The 26,166-nt window shown below is 42.5% G+C and overlaps 1 protein-coding gene across 1 annotated transcript in view; it reads right to left on the bottom strand.

Annotated features, from left to right (window-relative positions):
• Positions 1-26,166, bottom strand: part of RRP9 (ribosomal RNA processing 9, U3 small nucleolar RNA binding protein) — a gene marked incomplete in the record, with an annotated part of 550,676 nt that overhangs the window by 496,159 nt on the left and 28,351 nt on the right. Inside the window, 2 exon segments of the mRNA XM_044077476.1 lie at positions 3,749-3,816; positions 24,639-24,757. Coding sequence (XP_043933411.1) covers positions 3,749-3,816; positions 24,639-24,757 — 187 coding nt within the window.

The raw sequence follows: 26,166 nt of genomic DNA, 5'->3' as shown, positions 1-26,166 counted from the left end.
CCAAACAAAGTATCATGCTGTAAAGGAGCATCCAATAATTTTGCTTTAACATGATCAGGCAAATTCTGTTCCTTTAACCAAGCATGCCTTCTACTGACAGAACCTGTAACAGCTGTCCTGCAAGAGGCCTCCAGTGAATCAAAACCACATTGCAAAGTATGATTTCCCACTTGTTCAGCTGCATGCAATAAATCCTGCATTTCCTTGTTTTCTGGACATTCAGAATTTGTCAGCATTTTCTGTTTTAGCAGCGACATTAAATATTGCTGATATTTAAGCATATGAAACTGACAATTTAAAGCCCTTACAGCCAAGGTTGCAGAAGTGTAAACTTTTTTCCCCCATCTGACCAGTGCCCTTGAATCCCTATCAGAGGGGACAGGGTTTTTTGCAGCGGAAGCCTCGACCCCTTTGGGACCCTGAGATATAGTTTCTGGGTCAGCAGCAGGGTTTTTATATAGAAATTCATGAGAATCTGGAACCCTGTAGTATCTGTCTGGCTTAACCTTAAAGGGGATAAAGAGTCAGGAGACAGGCCGGACTCTGAAAATACATCATCTACAATGTCTAGAAAAGGTGGAATAGCAAGAGGTCTGTGCTGAGGTAGTAAAAGGAAGTCTGAGCCTTTTCTTAGATTCTGAGTAATCTTGGCTTTCCCAGTGAAAGTGCTCCCTCATGGTATGCAGGCTTTCCCCAAAAGAATAATCCTCAGGAGGAGAGGCTGAAGGAATAGACTCTTCAGCATCAGAATCCTCATAGGGAGGAAGAGAGTATCCCTGTTCAGAAGAGGAGTCAGAGGAAATGGAAACCTGATCTGAAGATTCATATTCTGTCTCTTGCCTAAGCCTCTTATCAGGAGGGGGATAGGAACCCCTGATCAAAGTAATTAGGTCTTCTGCCATTTTAAGCATCTGCTTTTTAGGCATGGAAGTTTGTCCAGGAGAATGCTGTACTTGTTTCTTAGTCTTTAGAGCTGCTTTAGTCTTTGCCTTTGAAGCTGAGGTTGGCTTTACATACAACTGTGTAGGTCTGAAAACACCCTCAGAAGCAGGCGCCTGCTCAGCGGCTCCGGACCCATCTGAGGGAATAGTTTATGAGTGTCCAATACCTTGAGTATCCAGAGGCCTAGTTGGCTCCACGTGGGAGTCGGCAGCGGCCTGTGGCTCTGAGGTAGCGGGCGTCAGGGGCTGCAAAAGCACCTCACTGAGAACCGGTGACTGGCCTTGCGGAAGCCTCGTCGGTTTTGGACCTCAGATGCCTGTCCTTTTCCTTGCGCTTTTTATAAACTCTGGTCATCGGCTGTTCCGACGGCATTATATAATTAAATCTTCAGCCAAAGTAATGAAAGGCAAAACTGTACCGACGCTTAATAGTGCGTTGGTTAAATCCAGCACAAAACCGACAGCTAGCAACATCGTGGTCAGGGCCTAGGCAAGGAATACAGTAAGAATGAAAATCCTTACGAGGTATTTGCTTCCCACAAGAAATACAATTGTTAACTTTTTCTGACATCGGTCTGGAGCAAGAAAAAAGTTTCCCCAATGGGGTACTTAGCTTTAATGAAGACTTCGGATCTGAAATTCGATTTCAAAAATCTCAGGAGTCGGCTGACCGGCACTTGCGAACTGCTTTTGCTTCAGGCACCGCACGGCAAGAAAGACTGAAGAAAATGATGTCGGCTGCATCTTTTATACCCCTGGCGCACTGATGTCAGGAAGAGGCGACAGCAACTGACGCCAGACCAAGACTTTGGAATTCAGGCCAACTGCGGGTAGCCTGCCAGCAGGATAACCTAATGACTGCAACAGTGAAACACAGTGAACATCTTCAGATCTGCAATTTGGCAATACGGGAATCAGCCAAAACACATTCAACATTCCTGTGTTCTCTTAACTGCATTTCTACATTTTGATAGTAAACTGGCTACAAATTTTATAGATTCCAGTAAGAAAAATGCACTTCTCACAGATGGGGTCTTTATTCATATGACAAGAGCTTTCAAATCTGTTAACCACAATTCATTTCATAAGCTCAATTTTGGTCAAAACACAGTACAATGGCTTAAAAGCTATCCTGAAAACAATGTTTCCAGTCTACGCCCATGGCACATATTCAGAAACTGGTATTTGCAACGTAAGAGTACCTTAGGCATCAGCCCTTGGTCGTTTACTGATCTCCTTACTTAATAAAACCTTGGATTTTCTATGACTGGACTTCGTTAAGTAATCAGATGACATCCTACTTCTCAGTTCCATTAAAATGTCCATGCACTACAGGAAAATGCACAAAACAAATTCTTAAATCTCTGCAGTTGGCAAAATCTAGATTTATGTTTGGCAATACTCCTCAAAACTAGCCAAGCTTATAACTGTCACAATAAATAATAACTTGGATAATGTCATACCCGACACTGCACACCAAAAGAATTTTGGGGTCACACTTTATTCCTTATTGTGCTTCACTCTTAACATTCATGAGACTGTTACCAAGTACTAACTTGGTTAAAGCTCTGCTGTTGCATTTCTCACCCCCTTCCCTCCACCAAGCCACAGCTTTGAATGTCCTCAAACACAAAACAGAGTCTGGCCTAACTCTATTGGCACACCACTCTGCCATAAACATCCAGAACCTTCAGGCAGTGGGGAAAAAAATGTCACAGAGTCTTACTAGCCAATAAAAAAAAACACCACTATGATCTGCTAAATAACTTCAAATGGCTACCTATACATGTCAGAGCCATACTTACTCAGTGTACCTTGACATTTAAATTTTTAAATCTCTGGAAAATTCCACTCAAAGTCAACTTCAATCATCAAGGGCCCAGCACATGCATGTGACACAATCAAAAATATAGCCTCTCTATCATAAGACCATGATTCAGGACCCCAATAGGTGAGAAAGCACTTCTAAACCTAGCACCTGCCACATGGAATCATCTCCCATCTAAAATTAAAAGCTCAATAAATAACAGAAACAAAGGAAAGATGAAAAATCATCTTAAATAGTGAAGTGCCATTGCTTTTGTGATGCTGGACAAACAATTCCAAAACATTTTCTGCTAATAACTTTAACGAGTGTGTAAAACTTATACATTTTGTTTTAACCCTTCATCATATTACTACCCCTTCAATATAGACTGTACCATATATTATTCATGGTTTACCCGTTTTCTTCTTTTGACTTGATATAGTTTAATACTGCCTTCTGTAATTTTTCTGTTGCTCATCTAGAGCCTAGGTCATGACTGAACAGTGTCAGTAAACCTGCTCACCAACTTGGTTAACAAACTGAGGTAAATAACACAAACTATGCAACTCAGTTAACTAGAGTCTTACTGAAAAAAAAAATTTTTTACCCTAGATTAACCCCAGAAAGAGGTACATGCACTTGCTGCGGTCATAAAATTAGTTTAAAATCCCCAAAAAAGCCCCTTTTCATGTGGCAGTGCATCATTACACATTATGTAGATTAACAGCTAGAGCTTGTTGGGGGGGGGGGGTGAAAGCCCTCCTTGTATTGATTAAACATTTCAATTTAAAGCTGCAGCAGTTTGGACCATTCTTCTGTCCCTACACTTGGATTGTTTCACAAACTATCAAATTATTAAAGCAATATGAAACCTTACTGAAATCAATCTACTGAACACAATATTCACATTCATCCACCATTCCACTTTGTGATGCAGGTAACACCTTTTCCATCTACAAGTAGAATATTTATGCAAATAAGTGAGTGATGTTTTCCTTACCACTTCTTCTTGAAGTCGACCTGCAATAAGGTCATTCTCAAAGGCATCTTGCTCGGCATTTTCTTCTTCTAAAGAAAGACAGGAAAGATTTATGCAGATTGCTCAAGTTTAACAATTTTTTAGCACTTAAGGAAAATTCTGTTTCAGATAGAGCTCAGAATTAAACTAAACTGATTTAACTTCTCAGCATTTACTTGCTTAATAAAAAAACACAAAACTGAAATTCAGAAACTTTTAGAACCATCTGTAAGAAATCACTTCGTTTTTATCGCATTCTTGCATGTACACAAATGTAAACACTTCTAACACATCACCACACTTCCTGATGCCATACTACTTCTCCCTCTTCAGTAGACCACAGTGTCAAAAGCAAGACCAGATTTGCAATGTAAATGGTCCTGTTAAGTCTGTTAAAATGCTTTTGAAATAGTGTTTGCCCCTACTTGAAGCATTAACTTTTTATTAGCAGTCTAATTTTCAAATGTTAATTTACTGCTCTACTTCACTGAAAACATAACAATCTAACTGTTCACATCTTGACCTCTGGAGTCCATTTCAAACTCATTTCTTCAAAGTCTTGTTTTGCAAAATATTAACCTAAAAACAGTGTACTAAGGTCTAGGTTTTAAAGTGCCTATTGCCTGTATTGGGACTGAAAAATGGCATGTGTAACCTGTTAACAAATCTATAAAGAATACAAATGAAACAGTCAAGTGATGCAAGAAAAAGAAAGGTGCCCAAAAACTTGGCATTTCAAGTCCTGACATTTAATAAAAAGCCAAGTCCTAAAACACTGAGGGGAAAACACTGCTCTTCTCCTTTAAATGTGTTTATTGTTGGAGGCAAGCTCCCCAAATGTGTGTGTGTGTGTGTCTATAGATATATATATATATATATATATATATATATATATATATATACACACACACACACACACACACACACACACACACACACACACACACACACACACACACACACACACATATATATATATATATATATAGTTACTCAAAACCTTATAATAAAAGTTGGTGGGTGACAGAAACACTCTTCTCAAAAGAATACAGTTGTGGAAAAACTCTGCGTACGCATACATGACGTGCGTGACGGTATACAACATAGTAAATCCTCAATACAGACAATTATCCAAGTAACTCAGCTGGCAAGTTTTTCCCAGGCAGTTAATCTTCCTGCATAGCCCAGCACAGGTCTTGTGCTACTGTTCACCCTGCTATTACCTAGTGTATTTCATCCTTCATAAGTAATAACGTTAAGTGCTATCTTCACCATCAGTACTCTGATGCAAACAACAGCTTGTGCATACAACATTTAATGTGCATCGTGCCAGCAAACTGTGCCATGGACCATTATCTACTCCTAACCAGTGACAAAAAAAATCTGATAAAAGGTTAAAAAAGTGACTTCCATCCAAACGTAAAAATCTTTGTATACAAAAATCTAAAAAAAACTAAAAAATGATCTTTAGTGTACAACATACTTTGAAAATCTGCTGTTAAGGTGAGTACTACTTTCTTTGGCAAATGCCATTTGTCCAATAAGCCATAATGTTTGGGGGAAAAAATCAAAAGCAGTATCTGAAAAATCTAGTGCATTGGATAAGAAAGGGGGCAATAAAAATGGAATGGAAATTATCCCCAAGGATTTCTGTAGACCTTTGTAAAACATGAGAGCCTGGTGGATTTAAAAAGTGGTTGCTTTAGGAGGTCCTCCAAAAGACAGGGAAACTGCAGACTATATAGATAAAGTTGTCTTTAGCTTCCCTCAAAATCTATTACCAGGCTTCTGCATTAAAGGACAGCAGAAATCACTACACACATTTTCTTTTTTACTCCCGCTAGGTGTCACCCATGTGGCGAGCCAGAGAAACCTCCCTCCCCCAGGATGGAGAGTAGGTAGCAGATGATCACTCCCACCCTACCCTACTAGCTCCTGCATGCACCCAAGTCAGTACTCAAACTTGAGTCACCTGTGATATAGTAAAGGCTTTACCCCTCTATGCCATGCAGCAGCTTTTCTATGTACATTTTCTGATGTGATGACACTGATTTCCCAACTAATGTGTACAACAGGTAACAAGATGGGGGCCTAGTCAAGCAAGCATAATTTTGTCTACAACAGCTTACTTTTGTGTTCCTACATGTGTGACCTGCAATTTACACAACTGTATCAATAGAACCACTACATGCTGTTATATTTACAAGTAGGAAAATAAGACAGAAAAGTTTGTCATCAAAGTATAAATTTGGACAACTGATTTATAAAGCAATACAGCAGTACAGTTCATACTGTATAGTGCAACCTTAAAATACTGGTCACAAAATTACTAGAGAGAAAAAAAAATGGGCCCATATGAAACAAATAAGTCCCTCCCCAAGTAAAAGTAAAGCCTATGGTATTCATGTTCATGCACAGAAGTATGACCTCTAGCTTAAGCAGTGTACCACAAAACAGACACTACATTAAAGTACCTATTTCAGTTAATCAAAAAGGACTAATGGGATGCAAGTTCACATAAAACAGAGTACCAGGGAGAAATGCTGTACAACTATAAAGTAAAAATCATCCCACAGTGCATTAAATTACCAAACTAGTATAAACATACTAATGAATGCATTTTACCAGATGTACTGGTTACTGTTCAGCAGTCCTGCAGTAACCACAGGTTACAGAGGCTCAGGCCTGCTCCTAGCCCTTGAGCGTCAGTAGTCTCTCAGAAACTAGAGATGGCTCATCCTGCTGACAGGCAGGAAGAATGGAATATTTCTCTAAAGATGTTGCAGACATTACAGAGTTGACACAGTCTGAAACGGAGAAGGTGACATCTTTTGCAGACATAAGGAAACTAATAAAATGTCCTGAAAGCCTAACTGCTTCACTTAAGCCCGCACAGCAAGGGTAGCCGCAGTTTAGGTCAAGAGACTTAAACAAGAGAAAAGAATGCCTATCTAACCCCCTTAACATCTACATTCCAAATAATTTCTCTAGAATTCTGCATGCCACCTGGCATGCAAATCACTGCAATTAGATCAATATTACATCAATCTATCTATGCGTCTGACTATACAAGATCCTCATCCTTTTAAAGCTAAAATGATGAGTCGACCCAATTGTTCTGGATTTGGAAACTTATATGGACAGTGAACTAACTTTTGATCAATATGTGTCTATTGTTGTAAGAAAGTCCTTCTATATTGCACATCTTACAAAGGGATTGTGTCTAGATCTAGGGATGCCATTCCCCCTCCCCTATACTCAGCTCTCATTAGGCCAGTCATTGACTAGAATGCCCCCTTTGGCATGTACCTTTCCAGACACATGCAAAAACTGAACACCCACAAAGATACCTTACTAATAGGACAAAAGACCAAAACAACATGTCCTACACGGACCGAATCAAAGCCTTGGCACTATACTTGGTAACCTACAGACTGCTAAAAGGTGACCTGTGTCTGGCATACAAGGCATCCTCTGACCTATTACTGATGGATTTACTGCATATCAGCAAGTCAAATGTCATCAGAAATACTCAGTCAAGGGATCTAAAACTCCTCTATAACATCAACAGAACTCTTTCAAGGGACAGGTACATTTCGCAAAGGATACTGCTGCTAGGGAACAGACTCCCCCTACAAATAAAACAAAGTTCATCCCTGTCTATTTTCATATGCAAATGAGATATATGAATGGGGAACAGAAAATGTACCCCAGGACTGCCCCTTGTATTAATAATGGACAGATGCAGCTCCTAAATGCTTTAGCCTATGCAAGGGTCCCCTCAAATTATCTATAGTATGATCCCAGTTATTCTCATTAGGGGTAACACATAAGAATGTGAGCATAAGCATATCTTAAATCTAAGGTCATTAAAAAACAAACTGGAAATGAAAGGTCATGAAAGGATGACATTTTGAACTTTGGAACTTTCACAAACTAGTTTAGGTAGAACAGTAGTGTAAGTAAAGTTACCATAAGAGTTGATGCTTGAATGATCACTGTTGAAGTAGCCTTAGCTATATGGGTTACATTCCGACAAGGATAGAACAGCCAGCCAGCTTCCAAAGCTTCAGGGCACCTTCCATACACCCAAACTGTCTGGCAGCTTGAGCTGAGCTGACTAAAACAAAAGACTGGGTGCGAAGCACTTCAGCGCTTTCCTGCCAACAGAGAGATGGAGGTTGAGCCCTGAAAGGGCACTACTAGGAAGAATAAAACTAACCAAACCCTGGTATAAGCAACACACCAAAAACAGGAGGGGGGTGGAGGGAGGGACTGGCTACTGCAGCAGTGATCATCAAACTTCTACTGTTATGGCAAGTTTACTTACAGAAGCCAAGGCCATAGCAGAGTGGTCCTTGACCCTGCATGGAATAGTTTTTCTGTAGTGAGTATAACAAAAGGCAATAGCCTTAGGCAACCATTTGGAAATGGGATGTTTTGACACAGGTTTTCCTTTCAGAAATGAACAATTTATCTGAAGTTCAGAAAGATTTAATTGTGTCAAGATAGTACCGGAGTTGCCTGTGGACATCCCAGGTATGGAGTATCTTTTTCCCTCAAATTTGTGTTCAAGAAAAGAAATTGGGCAGATGGATAGTTTGGCTTAAAGTAAACTCAGACACTATTTTAAGCATAAAAGTATTAGTTCTCAAAAGAAACCCTTTCACAGTGGTAACTAAGACAGAGCTAACTCACTATAAAAGCTTCCAACTCAGACACCCTTCTTGAAGAGGTCAGAACAATCGGTAAAACTTTCCATGTAAAGAACCTTAAGTCAGTCAGGTTATTTGGTTCAAATGGAGCAAGTGTTAGCTTCTCTAAACAAAATTAAGATCCCAAGGAAGGTTTACTCGATTTCTTGGAGGCCTCTAATGCAAAACCCCTTTCAGGAACATTTTGACATGAGAATACATTGAAACAGAAGGATCCAAGGGCAGAGATGCTGAAATGGCTGATAACTGAACCTTGATAGAGGAGTAGGAAAGGCCATAGGATAACTCGTGCATATACTGCAAAACTAGTGAACAACTAGCCCTGAATGGGTGTTGCTGGCACCAACTAGAAAATCTTTTCCGTTCATTAATGAATGATATACTAGTAGCAGGCTTTCTTGCCTCCACAAGTACCTGCACATTCTCAGTAAAGAGGTGCCTAAAGGGAATTAAGACCCTATCACACAGACAAGTCAACTGAAATTCCTTGGTTTGGGGTATATGAAACACTTTTGTTTTTGTGAGTGAACCCAGTCTGTGAGGAAGCTTGTGGTAATTGCCCCCGCCATTTCCAAAAGAAGGTAGAACCACGGATGTCTGGGCCAGAAGGGAGTCACCACAATGATCTTAAGGGATTCTTTCTGAATCTTCAGAATTACCCTGATATTAGTGTAAAGGAACATTCCTGCCCAAGGAAAAGAAAAGACAAGACACTATTTCCAGGCCTTCATGCATGGAGTCCTGAAAGAGAATTTGCCAGTTGATTGTACACACAGGAGGCAGAAAGGTCAACAAAGAACTTTCCACAGAAGGAACAAATCTTGGAAGACCCTTGGATCTAGTTTCCATTCGTGAGTGTCTGCCCTGGTTCTGCTCAGTTTGTCAGCCACACAATTTTGCTCAGACAGAATGCAGGATATCTACAAAGTGAGACTATGGTGTGAAACTGTACTCCATGCTAACATGGCTAGTCTGCAGAGGGACTACAGCCTGGTTTTCCCTTGCTTGTTGCTGTACCACATGACTGAGGTACCTGAAGAGGTTCCAAGGACCAAAGACAATTTAGAAAGTTAAGTGCCTTGATCTGGGTTAAACATCTCTTTATATTTGTGTGTATGTGTCTGTCCTTCCATGTCCCACACACCTTGTACTTTTATCCCTCCTGAAACTGCTCCCCAAGCAAAGTCCGAGGAGTCTGAGGTGACCAACTGCTTTGGAACAGGGAGGGAGGAGAAACCTGAATTTAGCGAAATAGGTTGTCTCCACCAAGTGATTTCTATTCTGACAGATACCACAGTATCTTTCCTATATGGAGTCTTGCATGGGGTATCATGAAAATCATAAAAGCCACGAGTCCCAACATCCTGGGCAGTGACCAAACTCTGAGTGGAAAACCCTAGAAATAGACCTAGATGGAGATGTATTTTTTTCTGTGGGGAAAAAAACTCTGAACTGTAGTCTAGCTGACCTCCCAGAAACAATCCTGTGAGAAGTCAAGAAAAACTTGTGAGTGTTCTCTTGGAATCACAGCTTGTGTAGAGATACTTCATCCAAGACGGAGCTTCCTGACATTGACAAAGAATAAAAAGATAAGCAAGGCATCTAAATTTGGGAAAATGTGGATACCCTGTATCTTGTAATGAGCTATAACAGGAACTAGAACCTTTGTGAACACTCCTGGTGCAGTGGATAGTCCACAATGTAAGGAAAGGAACTGGTGTGTGTCTGTGTCTATCACGTTAAACGCCTGAAGTCTGGATGAATATGGATGTGATAAACAACTTAAGTCTAGTGTTATCAGAAAACATGAAAAAAGGTAGTAACAGGTTGTGAAGTGACATCATTTTGAATTTGGGCATGATCACAAACAGGTTTAGGAAAGAAAGATCAAGAACTGGTATCAAAGCATTTTTTTCTTTGGCACTAGAAATATTCTTGAATAAAAACTTTTCCCCACCTGGGAAGGAGGAATTGTTTCTATCACTCATTGGGACAGCATGTGATGAACAGGTGAAAACATCAGAGTCTGATCTGGGAGATGAGGAATGACCCATTGGAAAGGGGGAACTTTTGTCCCACTGCCATCTGTAACTTTAATGAATGATTTTCAGAGCTCACATCTCTAAAACAAACTGTTGCCAAACAGAAAAATGGAGATTCCAGACTTTCTGGAAGAAAAAAGGGGCCATGATGGTAGTCGGTCACAAGGCATCTTGAACAGTTATTCAGACTTGAAGGACTGACCTTGGGTTTGGGAGGTTTCAGACTTCTTTTTGAACCCCCCACAATTCATTCATTCTTAAACATCTGTTTACCTGAATTCTGTTGAGATTATTTACTCTGTTTTTTGCCAAAACTGCACGAGGAGAAAGAAAATATTTTGGCTAATGTGGAAAAGGAGAGCTGAAAGATCAGAGATTCCCTGTGGCTCACCTCTGCAGCAGAGAGACCAAAAACAAACAATCTGAAGGAGAACTTAAAATCCCATTTGTATCACTATCTGAGAGGTTCTGAGAATGCAGCCATGCAGACCTCCTCAAAACACTACTAGGGGCAACAGCCCTTCAAAAAGTCATACACACTGTAAATGAGTAGTGACTTGAATACAAGACATTAAATTATCATCTAAAGCAGATTTTTTCCCCACAAGAAGAAACTGTAGATGAAATACTCCTCACACTTTCAAAATTAACCTTAACATATGAGCCTGACAATTCAAATTGCTGAAAATCAAAGTTGCAGAAGCAAACACTTTTTCCCAAACTTACCAATGGTCTTCCCGTCCTTAACAGAAAGAGTAGGATTGGAAATAACTAAATGCTTAGCAGAAGGCTTAACTAAAGCTATACCTTCCAGAGCAGGTTTGGGAAGAGTGTATAAAAACTTAAGACTGCAGAAATTCATACATCCCATCTGCCTTTTAGGGGCAGCTGGCTGACTATCAAGAACATTTCAGACAGTAACACACATCCTGTAAACCAGACAGAACAAGTGGAATGACTGCAGGCCCTGGAAAACCCTTCTGTAACAACTCATAGTATTTTCTGAGGGAATGAGAAACCTCAGTGTTTTCCCTCTGAAAATACTGGCACATTTTAGAAACACAGTCTCAGAGAAAGAGACCTCCCCCCATAGGGAGAGTAAGAAAAAAAAGTAATGTACCTACCATAATGTTCCATGTTTGTTGTCCTTCATTTCATCTCGCCTTCCTTCTTGCTGGTTGGGTTCGGTACCAATCCTCTGCTCCGACTCGGCCGATTTGCTATAGCTCAAGAGCTTATACTGGTTCGAGGCTAACCCCTGTCCCAACATGTCTAGCAGTAGCTACCCAGATCTCGTTTGTGATAGCCCACACTAGACACTCATAGTAAATTATTTTACTAAGCTCTTACACATTTAAGGTTAGGAAGGAAAGAAGAAAAACAAGGCATGGTTAACTAACCTGGTATGTCAACAGGAAACCCAGCCAGTGTAACCAATGAAGGAATTCCACTCGATCCTCCAGGAAAGGGGAAGGAGGGGGGGATGCAAGAAGGAAGGCGAGATGAAGGACAACAAACATGGAACGTTATGACAGGTACATAACTTCTTTATGTTATGTCGTCCCATCTCACCTTTGTTCTTGCTTGTTGGGACCACGTCCCCAGCACCCAGTTCTTGGGTGGCTCACTGGAACAAACTCTTCAGGACCGTGGAACCAAAGGATGCCCTATTCCTGGAGACCACATTCACTTTGTAATGAGTGATAAAAGTATGAGGACTTGCCCATGTTGCTGCTGCACAGATTGAATCTAAAGGCAATTTGGCTTGGAAGGCAACAGAGGTAGCCAAGGCCCTGGTTGAGTGTCCTCTGGCTTTCCCTGGAAGCTTCTTTTTACACAAATCATAAGTAAAACTGATTGTGTCTGACAGCCACTTTGATAAGGTCACTTTTGAAAATAGAGAACTTTTTTATTGTCAGCAAAGGATACAAACAATTGATCTGATTTTCTAAAGTCTTTGGTCCTATGTAAATAAAAACATAACTGTCTATGAACATCCAGTTGGTGGAATCTACACTGTGCCTTGTTGCCATAATTGGGGAAGAATACAAGAAAGCTCAATGGACTGATTTAAATTATACTCCGACCACACCTTTGGCAAGAAAGAAGGATTGGTTCTGAGAAAGACTATCTTTGTAAAAGATGACACAGCGGACGAATAAATAAAGCACGCAATTCAGAAACCCATCCAGCTGAGGTGATGGCAACCAAGAAAAGGGTTTTCCAAGATAGAAATTTCAGGGGACAAGATGCTGCTGGTTCAAAGGGTGGAAGAACCAGAAAGGCTAAAACCAAGTTTAGGTCCCGGGTGGGGGGGGTGGGTCTCTTCCCAGGGGCCGTAAAAGGGTTGTACCTCACAAGAATGCTCTGCACAGCTTATGGGACAAGATGTTAAAGCCCAACTCTCCCACATGAAAATTGGAGATGGCAGCCAGTTTGACCCTAATAACAGCTGCAGCTGCCCCTCGTTTGAACGTTTCGGCCAGGAAATCAAGAATCTTGTGAACAGGAGCAGTGAAGGGATCAATATAATTATTCTTTGCCAAATAAGAGAACCTCTTCCTAAATCTTTCTGGTAGTGGGCCTGTGAGAGGACATCAGGATGTGTTGTACTGCCGGGGAAATGTTGGGGAGCCTGGCTAAAACTGGAAGTGAAGAAACCAAGAAGTCAGCTTGAGAGATTGGAGGGAGGGATGGAGCACTCCTGACCGATGCATCAGGAGGTCCGGAACTGGGTCCACTATTTAAGGCTCAACTTGTATATGATAGTGGAGAAACGGAAACCTGACGAGGCCAATAAGGAGCAATGAGGATGAGTTTGCAACCCAGTGACTTTGCTTTCTGAAGTACCTTTGGGATTAGAGGGAAAGGTGGAAAGGCATAAAGTCGTCCCGGAGACCAATCATGAATAAGTGCATCCCTGGGTGACTGTCCCAGTGGGGGACTAAGGCGAAGTAGCTGCAGCATTTGTTGTTGAGCGGAGTGGCAAAAAGATCACTGCATGGCTGGCCCCATTTGTGAAAAATCAAGTCCGCAACTTCTTGCTTCAGGGACCACTAGTGAGGCATGAGGATAGCCCTGCTGAGCCTGTCCACGATCACGTTGGATTTTCCATGAATGTGCGTCACAGTCAGAAAACGTTGGGAACACATCGTCCATTGCCATACTTGAAGGGCCTCCCAACACAACACAAGGGGTAAGATCTGGTCCCGCCCTGCTTGTTGATGTACCATACCACTGACATACTGTCTGTCTGAATTGCAATGGTTCCAGTAGGTAGAGAGTCTTGGAAGTGCTTGCAATGCCAGAAGCACCGCTCTCATCTCTAGAAAATTGATGTGCAAGTGGTACTCGTGAGGTTCCCACATTCCTTGGACAGTCTGTCCTAGATAATGCTCCCCCCCCCCACCCTGAGAGGTGTCTGTGGTCACTGTGGCTACTGGATGGGGGTATAGAAAGGGTCTGCCCAGAGTCACCGGGGGGGAGACAAGCCACCATACTAAGTCCTTTTTGCAGGATTCATTGATCGAGATCATGTGTGACATTGGTAAATCCTGTAAAGACCATTGAACGAAACAAAGCCACTGCAGAATCCTCATGTGAAAGAGAGCCATAGGGACTAGAGTAATTGCTGTGGCCATTGAGCTGAAGACCTTCAACAGTTCTCTTTCCTGAACTCTAGTCTTTTTTATGAGAAATGAAACTTGCTGACGAATGGTTGACACCCTGTCTTGAGGCAGCTTTGCTATCATGGCTCTTGTATCGAAGTCTGCCCCTATGAAGGTAATAGAACAACAAGGCAGACTTTTCGTAGTTTATGGTGATGCCTAGCTGGGAACAGGTTTGAATTGTGTAGTCCTGTGCTTTAATTAGTTGATGCTCGGTGGTGGCAGTGAGGAGCCAGTCATCTAGACATGGAAACACCTGGAACCCTACACGTCTCAGGTGAGCCGTGACCACTGCCATACACTTGGTGAACACCCTGGGGGCTGTGGGGAGACGAAAAGGGCAGAGTTCTGAACTGATAAATGACTGTCTCCCAGCCAGAAGTGCAGGAATCTCCTGATCACCTGTCGATTTTTATCTGGTAGTATGCATCCTGGAGATCGATGGAGCACATCCAATTGTCCGGACCCAAAAAGGGAAGAATGGACTCCAGTGTTACTATCCGGAATGTCACCTTTTTTTACCAATTTGTCTAGCTTGCTGAGATCCAAAATGGGTCTCCAGACTCCTGTCTTTTTTGGAACTAAAAAGAACCTTGAGTAAGTTCCAGATTTGATTTGGTCTGCGGGGACCTCTTGGATGGCTCTTTTTCTCTAGCAATCTTTGTACTTCTAGGATTGCTTGATCCCAAAGACTGGGTGGAACACCTGGGATATAACGTTTTTCTCTAGAGGGGGGGTAACTGGGAAAAGGAAATTTTGTAACCCCTGGATATTACTGACAGTACCCATGCATCTTTTGTAATATTTTGCCAGGCTGCTGGGTACAATGATAGTCTGTCCCCCGACTGCCTCCAGAGGCGGACAGTCGGGCCTCCCTTCAGGAGTGCTGGAAGAGCCTAGCAGAGAATGTATCTCTGTTGCCCTGCTGCTGCGGACCCCCCCTGCCACACGGCTGGCGTCTTCCGTTATTGTTTCCTCCTCTGCCCCTGGGGGGGAAAAGTCTCCACGTGTGTCAAGCGAAGATACCTAGGATTTTCGAAACCACATTTTCCACTCTTCTGACCTTAGGATAGGGTCTAGATGGAGTGGGAAAAAGGACTCCTACGGCAGAGAGAGTCTTGCCATCCTGTTCACACCTGGTGAGAGTCTGTTACCTCTGGCCCAAACAGGGACGAGCCATCAAAAGGGGTATTGGTAAAGGAGGACTTTAAAGGTTCCGCAAACTGACAAAGGCAGATCCAGGAGCATCTCCGTAAAGCAACACCGGTACCTGTTGCCCTACTCGCTTCATCTGCCACATAAGAAATGAGCCTCATGGAGGAGGTAACCACTGAAGTCAAGGTCGCAAGCTGGGAAGCCGCCCTGGTCGGAATGCCCTCAGCTGTAGGATCCTGCAGGGCATCTCCTAACTCCTTTAGGAGATCCCTCTGCAGTCATGTGAAGCGTGACAAATAATTCAGCGACCTGAGAGGAAAGGTCACTGAAGAGAACATACGCTTCCCATACAAGGCCATCGTATGGGAACTCCTTGTTTGGCAGATGGACAGATGACGTTTCCGCAAGTTCCTTCTTAGTGGCTGCTGCCACCACCATAGCGTCAACAGGAACCCCTTTGGAAAGAAAGGATTTGTCTTCGGGTGCAGTTATAAATTTATTTGGTCTCAGCGGAACTGATTCCATGGTTTCTGGAGTGCTCCACGCCTTCCGACTCACTACAGACAAAAGTGGGTTAAAAGGCGGAGACACCCAAGAAGTGGAGGGTCGGGAACCAAATACATCCAGGTAGACAGACTCGTCCTCAGAAGGGGCTAGGGACTTCCAGTCACCCCTCTAAGGATTTCCAAGATGTCCAAAAGTCGGTGTCTGAAGTGATGGACTCAGTGGAGTCCAAATGCTTCCTCTTACATTTTTTCTTCCGAGGGACCTCCTCCGAATGTCTGGGGGAGGTTACGGAAGAAGTGAGGTCGCCCACTGGGGCATAGGTTCCCTACTCTTGGAGGAAGGAGGAGGGTCAAAGGCAGGCACAGGCACCGAGGGAGAGAGAGCCAATGGAGCCGAGGGTGGAACGGTCTCAGGAGACTGCACGCTCCTCATTACCTCGAAGGTGCCACGGTCCCGAGTCAAAGGAGCCTCCGGCTCCGAAGAGCCCGGAGATCCCCTGCGAACAGACAGCGATGGCGCTGACGCTGATGTGGGAGCACAGCTCACCTGCCCTGAAGCTCCAAGAGGAAGAGCAGGGTCGGACAAGGGTCCGATGCCACTTCCCCCTGGGAGACAATGAGAGAGCTTCGGCGACCAGATCCCTTGATGGACTGGGACATCGAGGAGATTGGAGCAGGAGTTGGAACCGATAAAGGAGAAGTAACAGGAGCCGACGGTTTTACCACCACATCCATGCACTCCGGCTCCAAGCCCAGGAGAGTCAGAGGAGGAACCGATAGAGAAGCTGGATGGGCCAAAGGAGCCAATTCCTTAAGGGCTGGGCTCGATAGCAATTTGGCAAGTGCCTGTGACTTGAGGAGCCTATTGACCACTCTCTCCACATCATGATCTGAAAGCCTGGAGGACCGAAAGGAGTGAGAAGAGGATCAGTGACTGCCTGCCCCAGACTGCAACAAAGGAGACGGTGAAGCAGAGCGCACCGGCTCCAAAGAGGGAGACCTAGGTCTTTTATGGGCCCTGACTGGCTCCGATGATACTGTTGAAGCCGTGGGAGACCTAGCTTGTTGGAAACAACACTGGGAACCAACAGAACTGAAAGTTTGACAGTGGACTTAGGTTGTTCTGAAATTAGAATCGATGAGGATGGCTTAGGGGATTTTTCAGACAATGTAGCTGGCCGAGGACCCTGAGACGAAGGCTCTTGAGGGTTCTTCAGAAGGCCACGCAAGATCAAGTTGTTTTCTCTCCTGTAGGAATCTGGAACAGAAAGTGTGACAGACAGAGCCAGAGTCCTGCAGGTGAACAGCCCCTAAACAGCATACACAACTCGTGTGCCCATCCATAAGAGACTTTTTTGGCAACATGAGTCACATTTTTTAAAGCCAGAGGGTTTTGACTTTTTGGACATGCTGGATAACTAGAAAGAGACAACAGCAGCAAAAAATAAGGCTGTAACAGCTAACACACAACTACAAACACTACCAACAAGGCTGTAACGGCTAGCAATACACAAGAATCTTTTTTTTTTTTTAATGGATAAAAGAAGAAAGAAGAAGGGGGAGAGCCTCTAAGTAAAACAGCAACTGCCCCAATAGGAGAGCCTCTAACTTAAAAGGCTACTCCAACAGGGTGTGGAAAGAAAGACTAACCCTCTACAGGCTCAAGGGGAAAGCAAGGTCTAAGAAAAAAATGATGGCCAAGAACAACCAAAACAGCAGAGGAAGGTCAGAAGGTCGTTAGACTACAACGGGATTAATATCAACACTAACAAGGTAATTAAACAAGTAAAAACCTGGAAAAGATGACAGTAATATATGAAAAAACTAAATACTTAGCCTGAGCCAGTAGTCGCAATCTCGACGCTGCAAGCGGCAAATGAGATCTGGGTAGCTACCGCTAGGCATATTGGGATAGGGGTTAGCCTCGAGCTAGTATAAACTCTCGAGCTATAGTAAATCGTCCGAGTTGGAGCAGAAGATCGGCTCTGAACCCAACCAGCAAGAAAGAAGGCAAGATGGGACAACATAACATCAAGAGTTCTTCTCTGAATGTGGATCATAAATTGGAGGAGAAAACCCTGCATCTGTCCCTTCTTCCTCCTTTTCAGATTCAGAATAGGGAAACTCTTCAATCAGAAACTACTTTATAAGAAAGATCAGTAGTCCGAATTAAACTCAGAGCCAGACCCAGTAAACTAGGAGTAGATGCATACTTAGTATTCAGTTTCTTTTTGACAAAAAACAAAAAAAACAAACAAAACGGGGGGGGGGGGGGAGGGCTCAACAGTGTTATTAATGGAAGCAGTAGCAGCAGCTTCTCTTGAGAAGAGTACAAGACTGACACAGGACGGCCTTCCCTGTTCCTTCTCCCAGGACTGACCACAGTGGCTCTCCCTAGCCCACTGAGAGGACCCCAACAGGCACAGAAGACATTACAAACCCCAGGTCCATAGCGGCTGTAGCTACTACACCACAGGAATTCAGGGTAAAAGACAAGTGGTCTGAGGTACAACTAATGACCACACCAGAGTCGCCCACCAGTGACAGACATAAATTGCTAGCCTGATGTGATGGCAAAGACTGCTTAACAATTTTTTTTTGAGGCTGGAAGGAGGACAAACAGTAGGACTAATAGACTGTTCCACTGTCAAACTAAAAATTGTACCTCTTTCCCAGGGAAACCAAACAGCAAATGCTGGTAAAATCTAAAAGCTTTTAAAAGTCACTTTTTACAGACAGACACACAGACACACTAAAAACACTTTAAAATACTTTGCCAGCTCCACAAAGTAAAATAAACAATTTATCCACAGAAAAAAAGATTGTTATTCTAAACAACTTTTAAACTGAAAGGACAAAACAGCACTCCTGTTTAAAGGTACAATACAACCTCATGACAGTCCATTAAAACACAAACTTCAAGCCTTAAAATAACTTTCCTGAAGAGGACAGTAATAATAATGAACAAAAGTTTAGGTTTTTGTCCCAAAGGGGACTTATTTACCCACCAATGGAACAGCAAAAGATAACCATCAAGCCTTGAGAGCCTCACAGGAGCGTACTCTTCAGTAGCACTAAAGCTATGGAGGGCCTGGAGCCCAAACTTATCTTTTACATTCAGCTCAGCTTGAGCTGCCAGACAGTTTGGGTGTGTGGAAGGTGCCTTGTAGCTTTGGAAGCTGGCTAGCTGTTCTATCCTTGGCAGGACATAACCCATACAGCCAAGTCTACTGTGGCAGTGCTCAATATGATGAGCACCTAGGGCTGTTTTCCATGAAGTGCCTTTTTTTATCATAAAAGGACTTATCCAAAGGGATACTCTATATGTGTGTTTGGGAGGGGCAGAAAAGCATGGACCATTATAACAGCCGACAGCTAACAGACTCTATTGGCAGACGTCACAGCCACCAACAAGACAGCTTTCCAGGTACACAACTGCAAAGTAGAAGAAGCTGCTGGTACAAAAGGTGAGGAGTCAGCTTCTCAAGACAAATGTAAGGTCCCAAGCAGGAGGAACTTTTTCTTGGAGGCTTAACATGAAAGATGCCTTTCGGAAACTGTTTAACTCAAATCTAGAGGAAAAGGATGGATCCAAAGATAGACAATGAGAAAAAACTGAAAGACGAATGTGCCAGGCCGGAAGTGAGCTACTCACACAAACAAGAACTAAAGGAACAAAAAGGGTCATGTTCATGTTTCTGACAAAAAGCAGAATATCTCTTCCATTTAGCAACATGACATTTTTCTAGTAGTGGGTTTCTGGCCTACTGTAACACCCAGAGCATGCCCTCTGAACACGGGCATCGAAAAGAATTAACTCCCTACCACCCACAGAGTCAAATGTAAAATTTGAAGATGAAGTTGGATAAGAGAGTCCTTCTCATTTGTGAGAAGATCCATCTGGAAAGGCAGCTTGTGGTCAATGCCCTTGGCCAGGGAAAGAGGAAGAGAAATCAATGTTGCCACCAACAAGATTTTGAGCCTGTCTGACACTATCTCGTGTAGGATCTTTGGCAACAGAGGAATATGGGGATAAGCATCCATGAATATCACTTTCCTAGAAAATAGCATAGCATCCACTTTCCAAGCCAATAGATTCAGCTCTGGAACACAGCTTGGGAAGTGGTCTGGTCAGAGGGGAGACAAAAATATCTACTTGAGGAATACCCCACTGATGGACAATATCCAGGAAAACTTCCCTGTGAAGCATGCACTCGTGAGGATCTGTCCTGGACCTACTCAGACCGTTTGCCATCAGATTGTGCTCTGAGGGAATATAAGCTGCCCAAAGAGTCAAATGATGGCCGATGGCAAAATCCCAGGCTATAACGGCCAGTTTGCAAAAACAGTACGACTTTGTGCACCCTTGCTTGTTTACATACCACAACAATGGTGTTGTCTGTATTTATTTATATATATATATATATATATATATATATATATATATATATATATATATATACACACACACACACACACACACACACACACACACACATATATATATATATATATATATAAATGGGGCTACCCAGACAGAATGGAAAGCTTGCTAAAAATGAGGAAAACAGACCATTTGAACCCTGACATTACTGGAGGAATCCCCCAAACCAGACATGAAGCATCTGAAGACACCTCCTGAGTGGAGGAAGGAAGATGAAAAGGAAGTCCTGGATTCAGAGAAATCTGGTGAATCCACCATATGAACTCCTGTCTGAGATAAAGCAAGAGACAGACAGGAAAAGTCCAGAGGTTGACAGTGCTGCAGTCAAATTGTTTTCAGGTATCACTGAAACTTCTGCATGTGGAGCCTGGCCAAAGGAACCATTACAATGACTGAGGCCATAAACCTCAAGGCTCGAAGAAACTCCCTTGCATATATCACCTGTTATGGAAAGAGAGACTGGAGGAAGGCTGGCAGAAAGAAGACTTTGGGAGGAGGGAGAAAAGCCATCATTGACAGGGTCTGGATCCTGTATCCCAAGCAAATTTGGTCTTGTGAAGGGGTAACTTTTTGACACAGAGTGGAATCCACACTGCGAAGAAGGAGCAGGGTGAACTTCAGAACTTCCAAAAGAAACTGCCAAGTGGGGACTTGAATAAGCATGCCATCCAGCCAGGGAAATATCTGAACACCATGAAATCTGCAAAAGGCTATGAGTGGGCCGAAACACTTTATGAAAACTCTCAGGGCTGTAGAAAGGCCAAATGGCAAAGCAAAAAAAACTGATAATGTGAAAGAAACACAGAACTACAATTACTTCCTGAAGAGAGGGTGAATAGAAATGTGGAGACAGGCCTGAAGAAGCAGCAAGGGAAAGAGTGACTGAGTCAACATTCTGAAAGAAGGGACTTCTAGAAAGGTGTCAAGAACTGGAATGAGTTTCCAAGAGCCTTCTTTCCTAAGGATCAAGAACATTTTTGAGTAAAATCTCTTGCCTCTCTGCAACAGAGTAACTGCTTGAATAGTCCCTTGAGAAAAAAAAGGTCCTGAAGAAAAGGAGGAAAATGATGGCATTGGTAAGGAGGGAGCTGCAGCATTCTTGAAAGAGGAGGAAGGCATTCCAGGTAATAAAATAACCTTTTGGATGACTGAAAAAACCCAAGATTCTGTGGTTGTGTGTTGCCAAATTGGAAAAGACCTGTGACAAAGGGGAACCTGGCCAAGGAGCAGAGAAGGGTGAATGTCAGACAAAGACAGACTTGTCAGGAAAGGACATTTCTGTTCTCTAGAGTCCTGAACAGGCTTCTCCAGAAATAATCAGAAGGTCTCTTACTCTCCAAAGGCTGCCTAGGATGCCTATGCACAAAAGGAGTCTTAGAATGATAGTTAGTTTGCAACTTAGATACAGGGGAGAGAAAATTTTGTTTAAGGCCCTGCATCACATAACCTTTATCTTTTAAAGTTTTAAAAGAGGTCTGCAGCACAGAACCAAAATAGATTTGGCTGTTCAAGGGAGAGTTTAATAACTTTGGCCTTAATATCTTAAGGGAGACACTGCAGCCAGAGCAAGGAATCCTCCTGATAACTGACCCTGATGCGGCTGAACTAAGAGAGGCATCAGAGGCATTTGATGCAATAGCAAACAATCTGTGAAACAGAATAAGGAATAGATCAGTCAATAAGGAAACAGAAGATGACTTGCCCTTAGAATCCAGCATGTCAGCCTTGGACAGTAGAGCCAAACCATGCCTAATCATATAGGTCTGTTAATTTATGGCTCTGGTGGCTAAGGTGCCACAGGTATACACTTTCTACCTGTCCACAGCCCTACTATCCTTAACAGAAGGCAAAAGCATGGAGGAAGGAAGGAATCAACATGGGTTTATCAGCAGAAACAGAAATCACTGTTGGAACAGAAGGATTTTTGTACAGGCATTTTTGAACCTCTGGGACTTTGTAAAATCTATCAGTTTATTTTTAGGAGAAGGAGACTAGGCTCTGGAGCCTATGAAGCAGAAGTAAAATTATCCAGTAGGGCTTCCAACACAAGGGGCACTGCAGAAGGCCTGGGAGAGTCCATTTTTAAAAGATCATAACATCTTTTCTGTACCACAAACATTAGGGAGCCTTCCCACTGAAAATGCTCCACCATTTTAATAACAGCGCCCCCAAAGGATAGCTTCTCAATAGGGGAATCAGGGGAGAGGATATCATCTTCATCTGATCCCAAGCTTAAAAGGGGAATGGATCAGATAAGAGTAAGTGAAGAACTCCTCCCCAGAATCCATCTCTCCATCCACCAGAAGAATCAGAAGCTCAAAATCTCTTGGAAGGAGTGGAAGAGAAGGCAACAAGGGAAGGCACATACAAACCTTGACAGGGGGGGGTTTAAGGCCATGAGTTCCTTAAAAAAAAGCCCAAGTGAAATCCTGCACTCTTTATGGGGATCTTTTACAACAGGGACCACATGCCTGGTCTTTTGCTTTTCCTTAAGAGGAACTTCATTCTCATATACAACAGATGTAGGGTCAACCTCAGTAAACATGCCAGCAGTGAGCCCAGAGTTGGTCTCCAATGACAGAGGGAGCAGGCATCGGAACCGGAGAGTCGGGATCTTTATCCGGCCCTACTGTCACATCTGGCAGAGGCTGGACAACAGAAGTCTCTAAATGCACCTTTCTGGACTTCTTGTTGGTAAGTAGCTGAAAGTCCAGGTAGGTGGAATCAGAAACCATGGCTCCCCTAAGCCAACACCTTCAGACATTGGTTTTCCAAATACAAGGATAAAAAAAGAGGTGGCTGCACAGGGTCTTGGGTACAAAGGCCTAGCAAATCTCACACTTATTGTGATTGTGGTCAGTGCCTAAACAGAAAAGGCACTTTGAGTCTGTCTTTATGGCGAATCTGCCTCCCAGACTTGCATTTCCCCATTTCTGGGTGACATGCAAATAAACAAAAACATGAAAAACACAAGAAACAGTTCACAACAAGGCACTTATCTGCCTTGGGTACAATAGCTGAAACATGATGAACTTGCAGACTGAATTCAAAAAACATTATTTAGACTGGCGGCAAAGAAGTTCTGAAGATTTGGTACTCGTACGCCACTTATGACCCTTATGCCTCGGATGCAGGACACATTTCTTGACATACGGAGCTTGGAAAGGCCTAAGGCTTGGGTATGCTGGCCAGATATACAGCTATCCTCAGCAGAAAATTCCTATTGTAAGGAATACTGAAATAGTGATAAGGAAAGACATAATCTAATACGGATCCTTTTATGCCCCAATTAATTTCCATTAACTATTTGAGTATTTGCTCACTGGTTAATAAATTGTCCAATACTGATTAGTGTGCCTCTGCTTTACACTCATCTGAAATAAAAGCACTGAATGCTTCACCTGACTGACACACAGTCTGCCAACAACAGTGATCAAACTCCTCTTAAAAGTCTACACTAGTCTACACTATATTAAACTATTCACAATGTTTAATAGGAGCAGCGTTTTTTTTTTATTTAATTCAGCACTTACTGACCATTTAAGTTGGATGAGCAAACCTCCTTTCACTCCCAATGTGCAGGAGACACACCCCTTGTATCACCCTATATATCCTCTCCTCATTGATGATGTACCTCAAGAAAAAAGGACAATAAGCAATCTGTACACAAATTAGATCCTACCCAGACTCTAATACTGACCTGAGAGTGAGAATAACAGGAGTTGTGAGTTAACAAAGTATACCTCCATATATAGGTTGTGGGGGCTTCAATAAACAAGAACCACCCATTTAAGTACAGATTTCAAAATGATAAAGAGCACAACATGACAAGCCTAAAGTTGTCAGTAGAACAACTAGTGAATTAAAGTTATGCAAACATCAAATGACTAACTGAAATTCTTGAGTTACCAATAAAACTGCAATGTCCAGTGTTTCTGAAACATGTATACATACGTCTCAGCTGTCCCCGATTTTCAGGAATGTCCCCGATTTTGACTCAAATTTTACCTCTGTCCCTTGTAATCCCTCCTAACACGTGCCTTTTGGAGGAAATGTGGTGAATTATACTTAATATATAATAACCAAGAGTTACAGACTTAATGTATATTAATTCACATTTCCTTATTCTGTTAATGTCTTAAGCTACTAGAACTAATATTTTAAAAGTGTCCCTGATTTTTTCTGGATTTGTCCCCAATTGGTTGAGAGCTATGCATGTATATGTTTTTGAAACATGTACATCTGGAGTCACACAACACGTCAAGGAAAATTACAAATACCAGTGATCAACATAAAAGCATGCAATCCAAACTTTTCTCTCTCTTCCGTATCTAGCACGCACCATGCTGGCGGAGTTGTTCCAAGTATAGTTTAGCTAAGCGAAGTTTCTTTTCTTGTGCTGTCTCTTCAATTTCCTCATCTTCATCTTGCTTCTGCTTTTTACTTTTGTCTTCTGTAAAACTGAACAGAGAAAATAAAATGACAAAGATGTTGCTGGGGGAGCCTGATTTGTGTACAAATGAATGTATAGTTGTGTAGGTAAACTTAACAGTAGTTATAACAATAGATTACTGTTGCAGCAGCCTAAGCTGTATTGGTTATATCCTGCCAAGGATATGACCACAAGCCTAAACTGTATTGGCTATAGCCTGCCAATGATATGACCACAAGTCTAAGCTGTATTGGTTATATCCTGCCAAGGATATGACCACAAGTCAATCAAACCTTCATGGGTCCTCAACGCGCCCTATATTTCTGTGGGGTGTGTGTTCAGCTACATAAAAGCAGTGGTGCTTTGTCTCCAGAAGGAAGGCTACTACCCTGAAAACAGAAAAATGCTACAGAGGAAAATAAACAGAACTGTGTAAGATGTACACAAAAACACACCTAGTGCAATATGGTCAAAAAAATTACGGCTTAGACAAAAAGCACCAATTCCAAGCAGTAGTCAGTAAAGACTTCATCAGATTCTAGCTTCCAAAGCTTCAAGCCAAGATGCCTAAAACACAGGTTTGAGCACAAAGCCCTTCAGAGCTTTCATACCAATGGAATAATCAAAACAAAACAAAAAGAAAAGGGTGGGATGAGGGTGGAGGGAACAGCTACTGCAGCATTGATTTGACCATCTGTTATGGTAAGTTTACTTGCACAACTGTACTATATTTAACATACTGATCACTGCTGCAGTAGCCTTCACTATATGGGTAGATTAGCCTCGCTGACTATATTTGGAAGGTGTAAGAGGGAAGGGTCCAGGAACCCCTGAAGAAAGGTCCTAACAAAGCATGATCTAGAATCACAGAAGGAATCAAGTTTGTAGTGCTTTGTAAAAGTATGCACAGAGGGCTAAGATGCTGCTTCTGGAGTACTTCAAGATTCCAACCCTTAAAAAAAGGCTACAGAAGAAACCAAGGCCCTGGTAGAATGAATCTTGACTCTGGTTGGAGCAGTTTTGTTGTGGTGAGAACAACAGGTAATAGCCTGAGACAACCATTTGGAAACTTGTCTATTTTGGCACATGTTGTTCCTTTCTATGTTTACAAAAAATGAACTTATCCAAAGATCTGAAAGATTTTGTTATGTCAAGACTGCACCCTAGTGGTCTGTGGACATCCACGGCATGGAGTATCTTTTCTTCCTCATTTTAAGGTGCAAGGAAGAACAGGGAGATGAACAGTTTGACAAACTCGGAAAACACTTTTAGGCATAAAAGAAGAATTAGTTCTCAAAGCAACCCTTTCCCCATGGTAACTGCGACAGAGAAACCCTGTTCTTGTGGAAAATGAGGTAGGGCTGACTCACCATAAGAGCTTACAACTCAGATACCCTCCTTGCAGAGGTCAGAGCAAACCGTTTTTCATGTTAAGAAC

Source organism: Protopterus annectens, chromosome 7.part0, assembly GCF_019279795.1.
Source record: "Protopterus annectens isolate FY-2018-M chromosome 7.part0, PAN1.0, whole genome shotgun sequence".
Taxonomy (NCBI): domain Eukaryota; kingdom Metazoa; phylum Chordata; order Ceratodontiformes; family Protopteridae; genus Protopterus; species Protopterus annectens.
The sequence above is the reverse complement of the archived record's forward strand: the minus strand, read 5'-3'. Positions and strand labels throughout refer to the sequence as shown.